Source organism: Grampus griseus (assembly GCF_964374135.1).
Source record: "Grampus griseus genome assembly, chromosome: 5".
Taxonomy (NCBI): Eukaryota; Metazoa; Chordata; class Mammalia; order Artiodactyla; family Delphinidae; genus Grampus; species Grampus griseus.
In genome coordinates this window covers 70,138,566-70,159,660 of record NC_138998.1, presented here as the reverse complement: position 1 = coordinate 70,159,660, position 21,095 = coordinate 70,138,566, and the positions used below count along the sequence as shown (strand labels likewise).

Here is a 21,095-nt window from a genome sequence, read left to right as displayed (position 1 = left end):
CAATGGGTTTTGGTTTTTTAAAATAGTGCTGCCATGGATGTGGTAATACAGTGCTCTTCAACAGAACTTTCTGCTATAATGGAAATGTTCTATAATCGGTGCTGTCCAGTACGTAACTACAGCCATATGTGACTATTAAGCCCTTAAAATGTGGCTAGTGACATCTTCAGAAGTTAACTGCTAAAGGTAATGACTGTTAACTCCTACCTGACCCAACAATCAAAGGTCAGTATGATGAGATTTTTTTCAGAGTTGGGGGAGAATAGGGGTAAATTTCACATTTATAATTTATACATCTTGTCTACTTCTAAAGTAGGCAACACACAGTATTAAAACACTTATAATCTTTTGGATTATAAACCATTGAGTTTTTTTAAAAAGGATTTTTGAATCCATAGTAATATTCAAAAAAGGGAGAGGAAGGGAACCTTTTTTACAAAAGAACCCCAGGGAGAAAACGTAGAAGGAATGATAGGATCATCATTTTGTAACCATCAACGAAATCAAGGATTCAGGCAAGATCACCAACGGATGCTGAAAGCACTGAGTGAAAGGTCGTCGTGGAACTGGATAGTCACACCCCTCTAAGTATCACCCACCCTTACTTATTAAATTCAAAGGGAAAGTGCTTTCTACAATGGAGCAACCTGGCAGCCACTACGTTAAACAAGTGATCAAACTCAGCATCACCCGTGGAACGCCACCCTGGCATTCTGCACCCCCGATGCAGTGTATTAGGGAGTACACGACATCACCTTGTACTGCTTTTGCAAAAGCACTTAACCTCAATATAATCACGAGGAAACAACTAGATGAATCCCACATTTGGGACAATCTATAAAACAAGGGACCTGGGCTAAAGAGACACACAGCTAAATAAGTCAATCCTAAATTGAAAAAAAAAAAAATCAACTACATTACTGGACATTATTGGAACAACTGAGCAAATTTTAATAGGGATTACATTTTTTTCTTCCAGTTTTATTGAGATATAATTGACATACAGCACTATGTAAGTTTAAGGTGTACAGCATAATGATCTGATTTACATGCATCATGAAGTGGTTCTCACAGTAAGTTTAGTGAACATCCATCACCTCATATAGGTATAAAATTAAAGAAATAGAAAAAATTGTTTTCCTTGTGATGAGAATTCTTATGATTTACTCTTAACAATTTTCATATATAACATAGAGCAGTGTTCATTATATTCATCATGTTGTACGTCACACCCCTAGTACTTATGTATCTTATAACAGGAAGTTGGTACTTTGCGACCACCTTCATCCACTTCCCCTCCCCCACCCCATCCCCGGATTGCATATTAGATAAGATTATTGTATCAGTGCAATAGAAGTGTGGTTCTGAGGAGACTATCCTTGGAGAAACATGCTGATGCATATTAAGGGTAAAATGTCATGATACCTGCAATTTCAAATGTTTCCGAGTGGAGACAGAGAGACAAAACAAATGTGGCAAAATGTTAACAGTTGGTGAATCTAGGTAGGTATTCTTTCACCTTTCTGTAGTCTTGAAATTTTTCAAAATAAAAAATCGGGGAGTGAGGTGTTGTAAGAGTTGACAGTTAAATGCCATAAGGGCTCAGGAGCCATTCAGATGCACAGACAAAATTGTACCAGAAGACTACAGAATCAAACAGTTACCACGATTAACAGATACACACAGAGCTTCTGTCTTTACTCTTTGCCTTTGCTGACTTTTAGGCAGGGTGGTTATCCAGCTCCCATACTGGCATGTAGGAACTTAGCAGGATGCTGGTTGCTTTCTGAATTGCAAACGGCAGTGAGAACTTACATTTCTTTTAAATAATTATCTCAATGCAAATATTCAAGTGCTCAATTCGCTTTAAGAGGTGAGTTGCCGGACTTCCCTTGTGGCGCAGTGGTTAAGAAGCCACCTGCCAGTGCAGGGGACACGGGTTCGAGCCCTGGCCCGGGAAGATCCCACATGCCGCTGAGCAGCTAAGCCTGTGCGCCACAACTACTGAGCCCGCGCCCCTAGAGCCCACATTCTGCAGAAAGAGAAGCCACTGCAGTGAGAAGCCAGCACACCGCAACAAAGTGTAGGCCCTGCTCGCTGCAACTAGAGAAAGCCCTTGCAGCAACGAAGACCCAACGCAGCCAAAAATAAATACATTAATTAATTAATTTTTTTTAAAAAGGTGAGTTGCCTTGCTTTAAAGTCCCTTTAAAAAAGGACTTTCCTTGATGTAACATCTCAACATCTGTCCGTTCCATTAGCCCTTGCCTAGCTTCTGAGTGACATGCAGGAAGTGACTTTCAGCAATCAGATGTTACAAGGAGCTTGAGGGGAAAAAGGTAAAGAAACCCTCACAAGATCCTACAGTGTGTTGATGACAGAGTTTTAAATAGAACCCAGGACCCCAACAGTCCTACCACCTGCTTCAGTCACAACACTCCAACTTGTCCACAACGGGACTGATTAAGATTTGGAAAGGCCAGGATAAACAACAAGGTCCTACTGGCTAGCACAGGGAACTAGATTCAATATCCTGTGAAACCACAATGGAAAAGAATATGAAAAAGAATATATATGTATAACTGAATCACTTTGCTGTACAGCAGAAATTAACACAATGTTGTAAATCAACTCTATTTCAATAAAAATTTTTTAAAAGATTTGGAAGGGTCAGTATTGCATTCTCTTAGAATTAACTTCTCTGTATTTATAGCAGGTAAAACACACCGATGCAGAACTTTTTTTAAATGTTGTTTGAGGAGTAGCCCCAAGCCCTTCCTCTCAATAATGCATTTTAAAGAACACTGGCAGGAGGCAATGTGTCCTCAGAAGAGAAAAGCTGTTGAGCTGCTAGCCTGTCCCACCCACCACCACAAGTGGCTGGGATTTACAGCCTGATTGGCCCCCCATTCCTCAGAAATGCTCAGCCCACTGCAGCCCTTCCTGCATCAGGATAATGCCGAGGGGCGCCGTGCCTCTACCAACAGGACAAGTTTACGAGCTGTGAGGGAGGACGTGTGCTATGGTCCTCTTGTTAGTTTTTCTTTCTGACAAACTCTGGACCATGGCCAAAAAAAACATTCGCTTCTGGGCCTTGGAGGAGCCTGGTAAAGGAACTGAGACACTTCCTGAGGGCGGATCAAGTGGAGAGCCCTATGGAAGGTACTGGAAGAATTTGGGAGGGGTCCTAATGGCAGGGAGGGAGTTGGTTAGAATGCATCATCCTAAGTGCTCCCTACAAGATGAAGTCCTGGCTCCTTCAGGACCGGACCATCTGCCCCTCTCGCCCATCTCCCCTCACTGCAGAACCTCTGCTGTTTCCTGTGCCCATAGACAAGCTCTTACCACCTCCAGGAGCACATTTGCAGGACTGGTGCTATGGCCTTGCCACCAAAAGCAAACATTCTCCAGAGCCCAGCTCATGCGTTTCTTGAAAGCCTTCCCCAATGTACCCACACATGCAATGTTAGGTATCACCTAAGCATTTTCTTTCTTTTTTTTTTTAAAACATCTTTATTGGAGTATAATTGCTTTACAATGGTGTGTTAGTTTCTGCTTTATAACAAAATGAATCAGTTATATATATATACATATGTTCCCATTATCTCATCCCTCTTGCGTCTCCCTCCCTCCCACCCTCCCACCCTCCCTATTCCACGCCTCTAGGTGGTCACAAAGCACCGAGCTGATTTCCCTGTGCTATGCGGCTGCTTCCCACTAGCTATCTATTTTACATTTGGTAGAGTATATATGTCCATGCCACTCTCTCACTTCAGCCCAGCTTACCCTTCTCTCTCCCCATGTCCTCAAGTCCATTCTCTACATCTGTGTCTTTATTCCTGTCCTGCCCCTAGGTTCATTAGAACCATTTTGGATTGGAAGAATCAACATTGTGAAAGTGACTATACTACCCAAAGCATTTTCAATATGTTCTTAAGTACATATCACATTTCTCTGGCCTGTTTAAAAATCAATATTTTCATTCCGTAAGTATTTTTCTAACTATATTCCAGGCACTGAGCTGGGGAGACAGGTAGGAACTAACCAACCCCAGCTGCAAGGTGCTCACAGCCTGGTAGAAGGACAACACTCATCGTGCTTGAGAGGCACCCTAACAGAGGAGGAGAGCAGGCACCTCCCCCCTCAGGACCAGGACGCCCAATCACCTTTGTAGGGAAGACCACCGGTGGAGCAGCTTTGGGAAGGAAAACCACCCAGTTTGGTTTTAGATGCGCTCAATTAAGACATGCAAGACATGTCACGCATAGGCAGTTGCATATGTGAGTCTAAAGTTTGGGAGTTCTGAGCTGCAGATAACTCACTTGGGATGCACAAGCACAGAAGACAGATGCTCCTGGAACGTGGTGGGGAAGGGAAGAGAGCTAAGAACTGAGCTCTGTGTCTCCCTCCATTGTTGATCTTCCTTTTCACATATTCTTTATACCTCTTTTTTTTTTTTTTTTTTGGCAGTACGCGGGCCTCTCACTGTTGTGGCCTCTCCCGTTGCAGAGCACAGGCTCCAGACGCGCAGGCTCAGCAGCCATGGCTCACGGGTCCAGCCGCTCCGCAGCATGTGGGATCTTCCTGGACCGGGGCACGAACCCGTGTCCCCTGCATCGGCAGGCGGACTCTCAACCACTGAGCCACAAGGGAAGCCCTATACCTCTTTTTTTTAGTGGATCTGAGGTTCTTCCTAGGAAGGACAATAACAATAATAATTGCCACTGTTGACATGTGCCAGATGCTTTATCTGCAGGATGTCTAATAATCACAGTAACTCTATGATAGGTACTCCTATTCTCAGTTTACAGGTAAAAATACTCCTGTGCAGAGAGAATCAGTGCTTCACCCCAATCACACCTGCAAGGACGCAGAGTGAGAATTCCAGTCAAGATTCTCCAAAGCCCACGTCTTCCCACTGCATCATCCAATGAGCCAAGATATCCAGAGACTGGGAACAGCTCCCCGCAGCTTCTCCAGCTCCACTGAGGGCCATCTCATAACCTAGTGTGTCTCATAAGAATCTCCTAAGAAGAGACTTCCGTGGTGGCACAGTGGTTAAGAATCTGCCTGCTAATGTAGGGGACATGGGTTCGAGCCCTGGTCCGGGAAGATCCCACATGCCGTGGAGCAACTAAGCCCGTGCACCACAACTACTGAGCCTACCCCCTAGAGCCCGCGAGCCACAACTCCTGAGCCCGCATGCCACAACTACTGAAGCCCGTGCACCTAGAGCCTGTGCTCCGCAACAAGAGAAGCCACCGCAATAAGAAGCCCGCACGCTGCAACGAAGAGTAGCCGCCGCTCACCACAACTAGAGAAAGCCTGCATGCAGCAATGAAGACCCAACACAGCCAAAAATAAATAAATTAAAAAAAAAAAAAGAATCTCCTAAGAAGCTTGTGCAAAGCAGTGTAGTTGACTAAATAATGGTCCCCAAAGATTTCAAGTCCTAATCCTTGGAACCTGTAAATGTTACCTTATGTGGAAAATGGGTCTTTGCAGACGTGATTAAGTTAAAGAATTTGAGACAAGAAGATTATCGTGGATTACCTGAGTAGGCCACAAATGCAATCACAGTGTCTTTATAAGAGAAAGGCAGAGGGAGATTTAACACACAGAAGAGGAGAAGGCAATATAGCCATGGAGGCAGGAGGCAGAGACTGATCAGAGGAATGCAACCATAAGGCAAGGAACGCTGGCAACCACCAGAAGCTGGAAGAGGCAGGACAAGAAACAGCTTCTCCCCCAGAGCTGCCATGGAGAGGCAGCCCAGCCAACACCTTGATTTTGGTCCAGTGAAAACTGATTTCAGACTTTTGGCCTCCAGAACTGAGGGAATACATTTTTGTTTCTTTAAACCACTGCATTTGTGGTGATTTGTTTCAGCAACTCCAGGAAACTAATCCATGCAGATTCCAAGGACACATGCCCAGGGAGTTGCAGTTAGTAGGTCTGCTTTTTGACAGGCAGCCAGAGTGATTCTGATACCGACAATCTGTGGGCCACACTGCCTCAACTGCTCAGGCAGGGTACCTGTAGGACTTAAACCCTTAAACTAGGGATTTTTAGTCTGGGTCTATTCTGCTATGGAATCCATAGTTGAATTTCAGGCGTTCCATAAATTCCTTAAGATTATACGAGAAACTGTGTGTGGGTGTGCACACAAGTTCGTATTTTTCAGGGATGAGGTTTTCTTCAGATTCTCAGAGGAGTCACAGAAAAGGTGGAGAATTAACTACTAATTTAAGAAAAAGACGTTAATGTGTGTAAACCTGGTCCAAGGTGGGTGAGGAGGATTGGCCAAGCAGGGTTCTTAGTTCCCCGACCAGGGATCGAACCGGGGCCACGGCAGTGAAGGCGCCGAGTTCTAACCACTGGACCACCAGGGAATTCCCTGAAGCAACTTTTATTTTTTATTTTTATTTTTTGGCCGCACCATGCAGCTTGTGGGATCTCAGTTCCCCGACCAGGGATTGAACCCGTGCCCCCAGCATTGGAAGCACGGGGCCTTAACCACTGGACAGCCAGGGAAGTCCCCGCAACTTTTAAATTAGGCCCACCTCCCCAGGGTCTATGCTGAGCCTGAGAGAGAAGGAAACCGTAACAAAGATTGAATCAAATTAAATAGTGGTATCTTCAAGTCAAAACAAAACTGAGCATAAGGCAACCTTAGGGCCTGGTGAGAGAGTGACACAAAACTGTGGGCTGTGTCCTCACTTCAGTGAGATAATTAGTGGAATAGATTATCTTTGGATAGATGTGCCTTTGGGAGCAGTAAGTAGACAGCATCACTAGAGGAACCCAGGATCTAGGCAGTCACTGGTCAGCACCCACAGGAGAGCAAGGTAGAGATGACCATTTGTAAGCACAGAGAACAAACACCGGAAGAGCCCGAAAAGAACAAGAAGGCAAAAACAAAGAAGAAAAAAAAAGATGAAGAAGAAGAAAAAAAAAGAATCAGAAGGCAGAGGTTTCAGACTAGGAGCATTTTTTGTTTATACACTATGAGAAACTTGGGTTACATATATTTTTAATTTAACCCTTTAATCTTGTCTTAGTTGGCATGAATTTTATATCAATTCATCTTAATCATGTTACTATTTGAATTTTGGCCCCTTTTGCTTAATAACATATTTTAATTTTATCTTTATTTGCTCGATTGCCTGTTTAATATCTCTCTCTTTTCTACTGGACTGTAAATTCCACTGAAGTAGAAAAACATCTGTTTTTCTCAACAATGTGTCCCCCGCTCCTAGCACAATGCCTGACAGATAGTGTTTTATTTCTCCCGTGTGTGGTCATAACTTTTTTTAAATGAGTGAACCAATAAAATAGTGTAGCCACTTTGGAAAACAGTCCAGTAGTTCCTCGAAACTTGAAACACAGAGTTACCATGGGACCAGCAATTCTACTCCTAGGTATGTGACCAAGAGGACTGAAAACCTATGTCCACACAAAAACTTGTAGACAAATGTTCACAGCGCATTATTCATAACAGCCAAAAAGTGGAAACAACCCAAATGTCCATCAACTGATGAAAAGATAAATAAATCTGGTACAACCATACAATGGATTATTTTTCAGCCATAAAAAGAAATAACATACAGATACATGCTACAACATGGATGACGCTTAAAAACATTATGCTCAGTCAGTCACAAAAAGGTCACTATTGGATGATTCCATTTATAAGGAATGTCCAGCATAGGCAGCTCCATAGAGACAGAGGTAGATGTGTGGTTGCCTAGGGCTGGGAGTGCTTGAGAGGGGTGGAGAGTAACTGCTAGTAGGCACTAGGGTTTTTGGCAGGTAATGAAAATGTTCTAAAATTAGATAACGGTGGTGGTTGCACAGCTCTGTGGATATATTAAAAACCACTGAATTGTACACTTTAAATGGGTGAATTTTATGATATATGAATGGGATCTCAGTAAAGCTATTTTTAAAAATAAAAAAAAGAAATGATATAGTCATGTCCTTTAAGAAAAGTTATTAAAATCAACAATGAAAATTTTAAATCATAATAATAGTTTGTTTTCAAGAACAATAGCCCTGTGTACTTGAACTGACGGCAGTGTGGCTGGATGGGAGGGGACAGATTGCAAAAATCACGGGGCTCCCTGGCTGCGGGGGTCGCGGGGTAAGAGGACGTCGCCTCCAGAGCCCCTCTTGGGCAACGGAACAGGGACACAGGGTGCAGCTCCAGCCTCAGAAAAGAGTGAGGGAGGATGCAGAGGGGCGCGTTTGATTCCTCCTTGCCTCCCACAGCACCCTTTGTATTGTGCCATTTTAACGATCTGGACCAAGCCCCACTCATCGCGGGATCCCCAGCGCCCAAGCAAGCTCCCCAGGCGCCAAGTATGTATTGTTTGACTCAGGAAACATGGTGGGTTAATGAACGGACGAGGTGCCTCACAGTGCGCCGGCAGGTCACTGTATTCCGCTCTGGCCGCCGGGTTTGGGGGTGCGTGACAGCGAAGGGGTCCGCGGGAGCCGTGCTGCCGCTGTCTGGGGGGCGTGGGGCGCAGCCTTTGTGCAGAGGCTGCTCCCGGCTTCCGCCACTGGGGGGCGGCCTCCCGCCCGCCGACCCCCGACAATAGCGCGAGGGGTGGGGAGCCGCGCGTTCCCGGAAACTTTTCCCTCGAGTCTTGACCGCCGCCGCCCGCCCCCGGGAGCGCGGAGCTGGGCGCGCCCATCTCTGGCCTGCGGTCGGTGCGCTCGGCTGGGGCCGCCGCGAAGGAACAGAACCGGAGAAGGAGACGCGCGGGGAGGCAGCGCCCGGGGCGGCGGGCAGCGGGGGGAGGCTGCGCGCGGGTTCCCGGCCAGGCGGAGGCGCGGGCACCGGGCCAGGCGGAGCCGAGACAGCCATGGGGGAGGCGCCCAGCCCCGCGCCCGCGCTCTGGGACTGGGACTACCTGGACCACTGCTTCGCCCGCCACCGTGTCTGCATCTCCTTCGGCCTGTGGATCTGCGCCTTTTCCTGCTGGATCGCCGTCCACGCGCTGTAATGGGGACTGGGGCCGGGCGGCGCCAGGGCGGGGACCGGGGCGGCCGCGGGGGGAAATGGGGCACTGCTCCCTGCCAACTCGTGCTTGGAAACCTAGAGGGAAGGGGGCAGAAAGGGAGGATGCAGGAGGCAGCACAATTGCAGGATCGAGAGGAACATTTTGCTGTAGACTGAAATCAGATACTTCTTTCCGTATTCCACGCACAGGAGGCTGGGCTGGGAGCCAGCAGGAGGAGGCTGGGTGGTGCAGTGGACGGGGCCGTGGACTGGAAGCAGCCAGTCCTGGGTTCTAGTGTCAGCCTTTCCCCGTTTACTGGCCGTGTGAGCTGGGCGAGCTATAAGATCCCTGGGGCCCGTTTTACTCACGTAAATGGGCATGATAGCACATAGGACGGCTGGGAGGATCAAATAGTACTGGTAAAGCTCTTACTAAATGCTCATTAAACAGCATTATTATTGCTCCAACACTGCCATCAACCCTTGGCGGAGGGCAAGGGCCTTGGACAAGTCTCTCAATGTTTCTGGCCTCAATTTACTGGCCCTCTTAGCTGAGAAGAGGGGAGGCTAGTACCCGACTCTGGCCACAGACTTTGCCCTGGTCTGTCCGACACCTGGAGTGTTTTGGCCAAGTGGTCCCCATAACCTGGGTTCTAAGGGTGAAGTCTGGCTAAAGATGGTCTCCAGATCTTCTGCCACCCTGTCCCAAGCTCTGGAGGATGGTGCCACCCACGTATTCCCTGGCAGGGGAGAAGGACCACCCCTGAGGGAGGCTGACACCGGCTGCCTTTGACAGGCAATCCCGTTCCCCCTCAGGCGTTTGACGCTGGTGGAGAGATTCTGCAGCCCCACGGCCCAGTCCCTGGAATAGGAATAAGAAGACGCTTAGAACAGTTACTGAGGGCCTAGTGCGGCGTTAACTCACTGATCCCTGCCACAGCCCCATGGGGTAGGGACTGTCATTGACCCCGCTTAGATGAGAAGCCTGAGCTGCTGAGAGGTTAACTAACTTGCCTGAGTAAATGGGGAGAACCGAAATCCCAGAACCTACTAGAAAGGGGCAGGCTTGTGAGGTAAACTACCCAGATCAGAGGATGGGAACTAACAAGGCACTTTATGTGCATTATCTCGCTTGTCCCTCACCGCCACCCTCTAAAGCCAGTATTATTAGACGTCTTACCCTCCAGGAACTAAGGCTTGGAGAGGTTAAGGAGCTCCCTCGAGAATGCCCAGTGGCCAGGCTGAGAGCACAGCCTCTGCCTTTTCGCCTTGCCTCAGCTGTGTGGGGACTGGGTCAGAGTCAGCCCGGGATCCCTGACCCCTAAGGGCTGGGGAAGTGGCCGGAGAGCCGCAGGGCACACGCAGAGCCACCACACGTGAAGCAGAGGCCTGCCGTTAACTCACCTTTCACCATAGGCCTCAGTGTTCTCCTTTCTCAAATGGGAGGGTTGAAATGAATTATTTCTTTTTTTAAATCTATTTATTTATTTGTTTTATTTTTTTGGCTGTGTTGGGTCTTGGTTGCCACGCACGGGCTTTCTCTGGTTGTGGTGAGCGGGGGCTACTCTTCGTTGTTGTGGTGCGCGGGCTTCTCATGGCGGTGGCGTCTCTTGTTGCAGAGCACGGACTCCAGGCGCGCAGGCCTCAGTAGTTGTGGCACACGGGCTCAGGAGTTGTGACTCGCGGGCTCTAGAGCGCTGGCTCAGTAGTTGTGGCGCACGGGCTTAGTGGCTCCACGGCATGTGGGATCTTCCCAGACCAGGGCTCGAGCCCATGTCCCCTGCATTGGCAGGCGAATTCTTAACCACTGCGCCCCCAGGGAAGCCCTAAATGAATTATTTCTAATTTGGGTCCAACTCAGAGAGTCTCTAATGTAGGAGTCTTCACTCCTGGGCCTTGAAACAGTTTCAGGACCCAAATTAACAGTTGGTATTCCCACTGTGAGCTTTGGGCTTCGGCTGGCTGGTCGGGGAATGTTTGGGAGCCCAATGGCCTTCTGTCCTCATTCATTAGTCCCAAGGGCTGAGCCCAGAACCAGCCATATGGTCCTAATGATGTAGAGTGAGTACCACCCTGTGGTTAAATGAAGTGAAACCAGAGCTGCAATCGTGCCTCAGTTTCTCCGTAGAAATGGAGCAGAGAAACATCTAGAATAAAGTATTTCCAAGCTCCGATCAATGATGCTGACAGAGAGACATCTGGCCCCTTCCAGTCTGTCCTGCCTTCCTGCGCTTGTTCCTGGGGGTGGAAAGCGGGCAGTAAGGGAGAGAAGCCAGCAGTGGGGCCCCTAGGGGGAGGTCAGCCCAGAGTGCCATCGCAGCTTAGCGGAGTCTCCCCCGGTATGTGAGGAACATGCACCCAAAATGAAATCAGTTTGGATGCAGCTGGCAGAAGCCAGGCCATTTCACTGCACAGATGGATTAGAAGGATTGCATTTTAATTTCAAAGAAGCCAGTTGCCTTTTTAATCCAGGCAATTAACTCTGCTCTGCAGTTAAACTGCAATGATTGGGTTACTTTTATAACCCTCCTGTTGCCTTTCAAAACATAACAGCTGACAGCTCATTTGTCAGCACTGAGTGGTGGGTCACGAACTTGAGGCAGCCAGATCTGTAGGAGGAATTTCTTTCATCCTTTCACGAGGCCTGCCTCCTGCCATGGGCTTGTTGGTCAGAGGCTCGGAGGCTTTCCATCCTTTCTTTAACCACCTGTAAACTAAGGTCAAAACCACCTGCTGAATATCGGGAAGAAGGTGATTCTGAGGGACCTAAAGTCACAATTGCCCTTTTCAGACACCTGCTTTGGGAACCCAAGCTCACGTCTCTGTGTTCTGCCCACACGCCTGTCTGTCCCCGCAGGCTTCTCTATCTGAGGTGTGGGAAGAAATCCGGACGGGACCAGTCGGCGCTGTGTGCTGCCTGCTGCCTCCTGACCAGCCTGTGTGACACCATCGGGGCGATTCTGGCCAAACAGCTCACCATCCAGGTGTGTTGGGCCTACAGGTGACAGTGGTTTCTGTCTTGTTCCTTCCCCATGCGAGGCAGTTTCACCTCAGGGCTTGTGCCCCTGCTGGTCTTCCTGCTCCTCCAATACCCACGTGGCTCACTGCTCACCTCCTTTAAGTCTTTGCTCAGATATCTCCTTCTCAATAAGGCCTCCCTGATCACCTGTTTAAAAGTGTGCCCTGCCTCTACCACAGGTGCTCCAGACAACCTCATCTTGCTCTAGTTTTCCCTAATATACCGTCGACTTTACTTATTCATTATGTTTATGGCTTATTGTATGTTAACCCCTACTAGAATGTCAGCTCCATAAGGGCAAAAATTTTTATTCGCTACCATATCCCCATCACTTAAAACACCAGCTGACACATAGTAGATATCCAGTAAAAAGGGATTGTTGCTGTTACTGGTTTTAGAGCCCAGGGCCCAGCCGCAGCTCAGGCAGGGGTGTCTGAATCCTTTCCCAGGTGGTGATGTGGGCTTTGGAGCAAGTGAGAAGCAGTTTCAAGTTTTTCCAAAGTCTAGACCCTCAAACAAATCTGTGTAGAAGGGGCTTATCCCAAAACACATATCCCAAGGAGGACCTATGGGCCCCACTTCAGGGGGCTGGTCCTGGCCTTTTGCCATCCAGGTAGATGTGAAGGAGGGGAGCCTAGTGGTTGGACACAGATTTGGAGAGTTCTAGACCCTGCTGTGAGCAGCGTTCTATCAGAAACAAATCACCTTTCCTTCTGGGAGCCCGTTGTCATTAGCTGATAGACTATAATGAGGCCTAGCTCAAGTCCAATAATAATAGCTGATATTTATTAAATACTTAACTATGTACTTGACATTAAGGGCTTTTCATGTATTAACTCATTTAATCCTCAAGTCGACCTATGACATGGGTGCTCTCATTATCCCTGTTTTATACATGTGGAAACTGAGGCATAGCAAGGTTAAATAACCTTGCTAAAGTCACCCTCTAGTAAGTACAGAGTCAGGATTCAAACCCCAGAACGCATGCTATTAAGCACTAAGTACAGTGGACCCTTGAACAACATGGCTTTGAACTGTGTGTGTCCACTTATACATGGATTTTTTTCAATAAATACACACTACGGCACTACAGGGTCCACAGTTGGTTGAACCATGGATGCAGAACCTCGGATACAAAGGGCTGACTGTAAAGTTATACTTGGAATTTCCACTGCAGAGGAGTCGGTGCCCCAACCCCTGAGTTGTTCAAGTGTCAACTATACCGTCAGTAGCTAGTGCATGTATGGGTGGGTGCATTTTACGTTCGTCCAGTCGCTGGCCTAAGCAACTTCCCGTGTATCGGCCCATACAATCTACTTAACAATGAGGGAGGCACTGTTATTATCCCTGCTTTCTAGATGAGGAAACCGAGGCCCAGGGAAGTTCAGTGGCTGGGCCAAAGTTGCACAGCAGAGACCATGCTGTCCAGTGGAAAGTGGGGCGGGCTGAGTTCTTATCCCATCTCTCTGATGGGCGTCTGCATAATGGGATTGGTTACTTAAGCACCCCATCTCCTCGTTAGTCAAATGGAGGTGATAACCAACCTTTCCTGGGGTTGGAGGTGTCCCTGGAAGCCCTACATCAGTGGAACACACGTGGTAGAGGAGAGCCAGAATGAGCGGTGCTACAGTTGCTGAAAGGTGTTTGAACACCAAGACCCTCTTTCCTTTGCTCCCAGGTCTTCACTGGTGTCTACCTAGCAGCTGTTGACCTGGTGAGCTTTGTGTCCATTCTCTTCCCAGTCTGCAGCTCCAAAGTCAAGTCCAGTTCAGGTAAGTGTGCTGCCATCTGTTCCTGTCTTCACCCATCCACTCATTTCATCCATCAGTGTGCTGAGTGCCTCTCCCTGTCACACCGGAGCCTGGACCCTGCCAAGCACAGACGAATGGGCGAGCTTCCTGGTTCCACCCAGAGCGGGGAGTCAGGGGCCTAAAAGTTAGTTAGCGCTGCTAGTAAGGGGGTGTGGGCTCACGATGGGCAACCAGAGGAGGGGAGGGGCTGCAGGTGTCAGAGAAGGATGTGACGTCGGAACTGGGACCGCAAGGAAGGGCATTCCAGGTGAAAGGGCAGCATGGGCAGAGGTCAGGAAGGGGAGGGGGCGGGGCTTTGGGGATGGACAGTGATACTCAGTGTGCAAGTCCAGGGGCTCCAAGCGAACCACCTGGGCTGCCTCAGGCCGAGCGGGCGCTGGAAGTGACTGAGATGGGATGAGTAGCCTTAAGTATGTGGGACTGGGACTTTCCTGAGAAGGGGCAGCAGTGTACTCGGACCCTTGTCCCAAAGGGAAATGTTTGCATCAGGGGTGATGGATGTAAGGTGCTCTCAGCTGCTCGAGGCTGCCCAGAGGAGGAATGTTCTTTTTGGAATTGTTCAGAGGCGGATCTGTCTTCTATTTCAAGGAGACTTTCAAAGACGATGCTTATTCTACTCACAGCTTTGGTGCCTTGGCATCAGTGTGCCCACTTATAATACATTCACCAAGCTTGTGCCGGTTCCACTCCGTGCTGGGCTCTGTGCAGATTCTAGAACTGGCCGGGCACAGTGCCTGCCTTCAGCGGTCTCCAGTCTAGGACGGGCGACTCTGTGTGCGTGCAGATGCATATGAAAAAGGATCACGTTGCCCTGCCTTGAAACATAAAACACTATGAGAGGCTGAGGAAGGGGAAGAGTGCCAGTCATGGGGGGGTGGGGGGATAAGGGGAAGGGGGGAAAACCCAACCACAGGCCCTTGAAGGGGGGTGAGGGGCTGGCCTGTGGAACAGTGTGGGAGCCCATCCTGGCCTCGGGTCTGGGGTCGACACCAGTTCTTCCCACGCAGCTGTCTGTTGAGTTCCAGATCCCGGGAGCCCTGTGGGACCTTGGTGTCTGTTGCAGGTCGGGGCTCCCGGGAGAGAAAGAGGAGGCGGCAGCTCAGGGCCAGCATATTTGCCCTGGTCCTGCCGCTGAGCCTGGGCCCAGGCTGGGCTCTGTGGGCCGCTGTCCCGAAGGCTTCAGGCCCCATCCGAGGGCCGCAGCGGAGGCTGCTGGGAAGCCTAGTACAGGTGAGGTCGAGCCTGCTCAGGGGGACCTGACGGCGGGGGGGGGGGGGGGGGGGGAGGGGCAATGCGGGCCCCTCCCCTTCTCCTAGTTCCAACAAATGCCCTGGGGGTGGGCGTCAGGGTTAGGCCTCGTTGGGAAGAACCTCCTAAAAGCAGAAAAGGACGGGCCTGGGGTGCATGGGCATATCCTCAGGGTGCTGAGTGTATCACTGTTCCCGCAGGACAATACTGAAATCCTTGGCTTCCTGCTGGGCGGCATCGCAGCCTTGGGCGCCTGGGCTTCCCGGATCCCCCCACTCTCCAGAATCGTGAGTCTGGGGCCGGGACTGTGGGTCACCCTGGCAGGTCTTAGGGCATCTGGGAGCATCCTCCCAGCTCCAGGTCACCGGGGTGGAGAGGTGGTGTCTCCGTTCACATGTGCGCGTGTGGGTGTGTACGTGGGTGTGTGTGCGTGTATACACATGTGTGTGGGCAGCGAACAGCCGCCCCCAGGCCTCGGAGGGTCCTGAGACTCACAGGGAGAGGGCACCGTGTTCTCTCCATTTCTCGTAGCAAATGAAAATCAGGCTCTCCGGAAGGAGCCCCTGAGTTTGGATGGATAAACACCCCATTAAGGAGCGAGAAGATCTGAGCTTTTAGAGAACAGGGTCATGCAGCTCCTGGGGTCTGTGTATTCGAGAGTGTCTTGTTGGCAGTATTTTTCAGGCATCTGGGGTTAGGGAAGTCATGTGATGGCCAGTCCCTTGGGGGAACAGACGTGCCTTGAGATGCCCTGCTTGCCCTTGGGGAGCTCACAGTCTCCCCAAGGAAGACACAGAAATGGGAAGCAGGATGTTTGAATGCTCTAAGAAAGAATCGAATGTTTGGGGTTCTGGAAGAAAGAGAGAAGCCTCCTGCATTATTCAAATGAGCGAGGGTGAAAACTGTTCACACTGCCAGGCACTGGGTGCTGGCGCGGCCCCAGGTTGGCAGCGAAGGCCAGGTGGGGTCTAAGGAGGCAGAGGCGAAGGGAAGGCACTCAGGGCAGAGCAGAGTGTGCGGGAAAGGCCACCGAGGCAGGAGAGCGCCTGCGGGAAAGGCCACCGAGGCAGGAGAGCGCCTGCTGAAGAGCCCCATATTACGGACGCGTGAAAATGGTGGGGCCTGACGCCAGAAATGTGACGGCCCATCATTTAGTCTTGCCCAAGAGCACTGTGGTTTAACAGCAATCCCAGGAGAACAGGATTTGAGGAGGCGGTGCTTAGTTGACCGCTCGTGGGAGCTGCAGCCTGAAACCTCCCGGGTCACAGGGCCTCATCAGCAAAGATGCTGTCTCCAGGGCAAGGGAGGGGAGCGTGGGGAACACTGTGCGCAGTTCAACCACTGCTGGGATGGGCCTCCAGGGTGTGGTCAGGGCTGGGAAGCCGTGTCACATGCGGGCCTTTGAAGGAACAGTTGCAGTGCCCTGACCACCTGTATTAGTTTCCTGCTGCTGCCATGACAAAGTATCCCAGACTCTGAACAACAGAAACATACTGTCTTTAAGTCCTGGAGGCCAGAGATCCGACACCAAAGTGTCAGCAGGGCCACACTCTTTCTGAAGACCCTAGAGAGGGATCCGTTCCAGGCCTTTCTCTAAGCTTCTGGTAGTCCCTTGGCTGGTGGCAGCACAACCCCAGGATTTGTGTGGAGTTCTCCCTGTGTGTGTGTGTGTGTGTGTGTGTGTGTGTGTGTGGTCGCATGGCTTCCCTCCGTATGTTTCTGTGTCTGACTTTCCTCTTTTCACAAGGACACAGTCCTCTTGGATTAGAGCCCACCGTAATAACCTCAGCTTACCTTGATCATCTGCAAAAACTCTATTTCCAGATGAGGCCACATTCACTACCTCTGGCGGTTGGGACTCCAACATCTTTTTGGGGGGACACAATTCAACCCATAACACCATCCCACCTAAAATAGCCCCAGGCCAGTCCCACCGCTGTGTCCCTCCCTCTGCTTAATTTTCTTCATCGCATTTATCACAGCCTGAATGAGCTCCTTTAGTTACTTACCAGGTTGCTGCCTGGTCCCCTAGCAGAGCATCAGCAGTGTGAGAGCAGTGCCCTTGTCTGTTTCATTTCTCACTGTGTTCCAGGTGCTTGGGGTCTGCCCAGGGTAGCTTCCAGCAGACACTTCTTAATGAGTCACTGCATTTGGCCTAGAGAAAAGGAAGCTCATGGATACAGGAAACAGAGGGCTATCCTGGGGCAGAAAGAGCAGCCTTGTTCTTTGCAGTCTCGGAGAACAGGACCAAGACCAGAATCAATAAGCAAGAGGTTACTGGGAGGGCCGCTTCCCATTCGGTTAAAGGAAGAATTCCATGGGTTAGACACTTTCCCCAGTGCCTGGCATGTTGAGAACAGCTGGTGTTGTTATTCCTGCTTTAGGAGGTAGTAGGCTTCTCATCACTAGAGGCATTCAAACCTGATGGCCCCTTGGCAAGAAGATAGAGGGAGATTGCAAGGGGACTGAGCTGGGCAATCTCGGAGGGGCTGCCATCCCTGAGTGTCTCTGGTCCCATGAATAACCCAGAGCTAGGGTTCCCTCGTTAGGGAGAAAGCCAGCAGGGTTGCAGTGCTGTGGGAAGCCAAGCCAGCCTGGACTTGGACCCTGGATCCCCCAGAAGCTGCTTCTAATTTACCCCTGCAGGGGGCGCTGAGGAGCAGCCTGGCTGGGTGGCTTTGGTGGGAAAAGTTCCCATTTTTCCAGGAGCAAGTCCTTGAACAGGACAAAGGGTGCGAAACACGCACTGATCAGTAAAGCATTGTGCTGACAACGCCGGGAATCATTGCTGCCGTAAGAGTGTCTGAGGCACAGCCCGCTTCCAGTCCCCAGCGCGGATTTGCCGGGAAGCCACCAGGCAGGTCGTCCTCCCAGCCGTCTGTCCTGACCTGCTAGACAGGCCTGTGTGTGCTGGAGAAATTCATACCACATCTCGAGTCACCAAACCAGTTCCAGTCTTCAAGCAGTGATGCTTGAAGCACAGCTGTGTGTTCAGCGCCGCAGGCGGAGCCCTCTAGACCCTAGTACCGACCCTGAGAAGAGCTTGAGTTCTGAGTCAGTGGGCGCTGGGCGTGGGTTGGCACGGGAGTGAGAGCAGAGGGCTCCCCCAGCTTGGCCTCGTCCAGCTCAGGGCCTAGCCCGGCTCTGCAAGTCACCTTCCCCTCTGCCCATCAATGTCCTCTGTAAAATGGGGGTGGGTGGGCTGGAGGACCCCAAAGTCTTCCCGCCATAGCAGTGCTGCTGGGCCGTGTGAGGTGGGACGGGCTGATGGGAAGGGGTGACACTCCACCCGCAACCTCTGGGGCCAGTGGGCCAGGGGCCACCGTCCCCGGCTGCGTGCCGTCTGCTCAGGGGGTGGCAGGCCAGAAACAGGGAGGCCTGGGAACAAAACTGGAAGAGATGCAGAGGTAGATATAACACTCCTGAGGAATCTATTTCTTTTTCTTCCCCTTCCCTTGGCCGTGCTGTGTGGCTTGTGGGATCCTAGTTCCCCAACCAGGGATTGAACCCAAGCCCTTGGCAGTGAAAGCGTGGAGACCCAACCACTGGACCGCCGGGGAATCCCCAGGAATCTTTTTTTATTTTATTTTATTTTATTTATTTATTTTTGGCTGTGTTGGGTCTTTGTTGCTGCGCGCAGACTTTCTCTAGTTGCGGCGAGCAGGGGCTACTCTTCGTTGCAGTGCGCGGGCTTCTCATTGTGGTGGCGGAGCACGGGCTCTAGGCGCGTGGGCTTCAGTAGTTGTGGCACATGGGCTCAGTAGTTGTGGCTCGTGGGCTCTAGAGTGCAGGCTCAGTAGCTGTGGCACACGGGCTTAGTTGCTCCGTGACATGTGGGATCTTCCCAGACCAGGGCTCAAACCCATGTCCCCTGCACTGGCAGGCAGATTCTTATCCACTGCGCCACCAGGCAAGTCCCAGGAATCTTTTTGAGGGTTAAATTAAAATGGAGAAAATCGGCTAAAACATGCTTTTTCTCTTGAATATTTTCCGTTCCTTAACCAAGGTCTGTATGTCTCTAAGTACAGTCATCTAATGAGCAAACTAAGTTATATATATATATATATATATATAAAATATAATTTATATTTATGTGTTGATTTAAATACCTATGTAATTGTATATAATTGGAAATACATAATATTTGTATATATACTTAATGTGTATATAAAGTGACGTTATACCTGTAAAGGATACTTACATATAAATATTGTATGTTTCCTTTTTTAAAAACCAATATTTCCATTGCTCATTCTCCAGAAATATCCCCTTGGCTTCAAAATTTCCAGAATGTTATCTCTAATTTTCCTGACTTTCCCGTCCCGCCTGGTTCAGAGTTGGTGGCCCCGAGACGAGAAGAGTGGGCCCTTGGTTCTCCATAATTCAGTCTCTGTCCTGCTCTCCCCACTGACATTCACGAGCCCCTGCCCAGTGCTGGGTTCCAGGGCACCGAGATGGTGAGGACCTCAGCCCTGCTCTCAGGAGTCCTCTGTCTGTTGGACAGACAGATGTGTAAGGAGCTAAGTCATGATCAGGGTGAAAGGCACTCCAATAGAGGGATATGTCAGAGGTGTGAGGGACCCTGAAGAGGGAATAACTTGCTCCCCTTAGGGTGGAGGTGTTAAGGGATGGTTTCCCAGAGTTGGGTTTAAGCCAGGTTCTGAGGGATGAATAGGAGTTCACCAGACAAAGAAAACAGCTTTCTTTTTTTTTGGCCACGCCGCGCGGCTTGCAGGATCTTAGTTCGCCAACCAGGGATCGAACCCATGCCCTCTGCAGTGGAAGCGAGGAGCCCTAACCACTGGACTGCCAGGGAATTCCTGGAAGCAGCTTGAAGCCCAACAGAAGTGGCACCTCTGGGGACTGGCCATGGGTAGAGGGCTTGCCCTCCAACCTCTTACATCACCAGGGGCCTGGGTCTTAGAATCAGCTTTAAGGGAGCTGAGGGAGGTGGCAGTGTTCCTCCCAGCCCAGCCCCCTTCTCTCTCTGCCCAGTGCTGGGGTAGGACATTTCCCTCCATCTACCTGTGGACCCGGCTCCTGTCGGCCCTGGCTGGCCTCCTCTACGCCTCGGCCATCGTGGCCCATGACCGGCGGCCTGAATACCTGCTACGGGCCACACCCTGGTTCCTGACCTCCCTCGGCCGTGCAGCGCTGGACCTCACCGTATCCACCCCAGGCCCGGGGGCTTGGCTGCTGTGTCTCATCTGCCCTCCTACCCTCTTGCTAGAAAGAATTCTTTCCCAGTAGCCAGGGTGGTGGTTTGAATTCTGGGGGAGGCAGACACAATTGCAATGTGCAGTTTTGTGCTTTGTGTCCTTTTAAAATGTTATTTATTTATTCATTTATTTGGTTGCACCGGGTCTTAGTTGTGGCAGGCTGGGTCCTTAGTTGCAGCTCGCTGGCTTCCTAGTTGCGGCATGCGTGTGGGATCTAGTTCCCTGACAAGGGATCGAACCTGGGCGGCCTGCATTGGGAGTGCAAAGTCTTACCCACTGCGCCACCAGGGAAGTCCCTCCTCCTTTTTATTTTTTTTTTAATAAGAAGAAATATCTCTTGACTGGAGCTTTGTGAAACAGCAGAGGGGAGTATGAAGCTTCCTGGCCTTGGGATCACAGAAGAGCCAGGCTCCTGTCTCGGTGCTGCTCCCCACCTGGATTGGTCCCTGTCCTCTTTGAACCTGTTTTCCTCACCTTTGCCTTGTCTTCTCACAGGCTGGGAAGGGCTTTGCAAGTTGACCTGCCCTACACGGGTGATCATCTGCTTTCTGTCCTCTTCGGTGCTGGAAGCCTGGGGTGGGCAAGCAGAGAGAAAAGCTGTCAGTGATCGCTGAGCCCGTTTCTGATCCCCAAGCAGGTGTTGCCTGATGTGCTGACACCCCAGTGACCTTGGTGTGAGGGCCTCAAGGGCAAGCTAAGCTCAAACAGTGGCGAGTGGAGATGCTGGGTGGGGTTGGGGGAGGGGTGGAAAACCTGTGGATTTAGCATAAATAGTTTAGAAATGGATTTTC

At 50.3% G+C, this 21,095-nt stretch overlaps 1 protein-coding gene across 1 annotated transcript in view; it reads left to right on the top strand.

The window, feature by feature from the left end:
* Positions 1 to 8,870: 8,870 nt before the first annotated feature.
* The window catches only part of TMEM44 (transmembrane protein 44), a gene marked incomplete at its 5' end in the record, with an annotated part of 34,413 nt that continues 22,188 nt past the window's right edge, over positions 8,871 to 21,095 (top strand). The window contains 6 exon segments of the mRNA XM_082654971.1: positions 8,871 to 9,007; positions 11,865 to 11,991; positions 13,705 to 13,798; positions 14,901 to 15,067; positions 15,286 to 15,372; positions 20,081 to 20,251. Of these exon segments, the coding sequence (XP_082511097.1) occupies positions 8,871 to 9,007; positions 11,865 to 11,991; positions 13,705 to 13,798; positions 14,901 to 15,067; positions 15,286 to 15,372; positions 20,081 to 20,251 (783 nt within the window).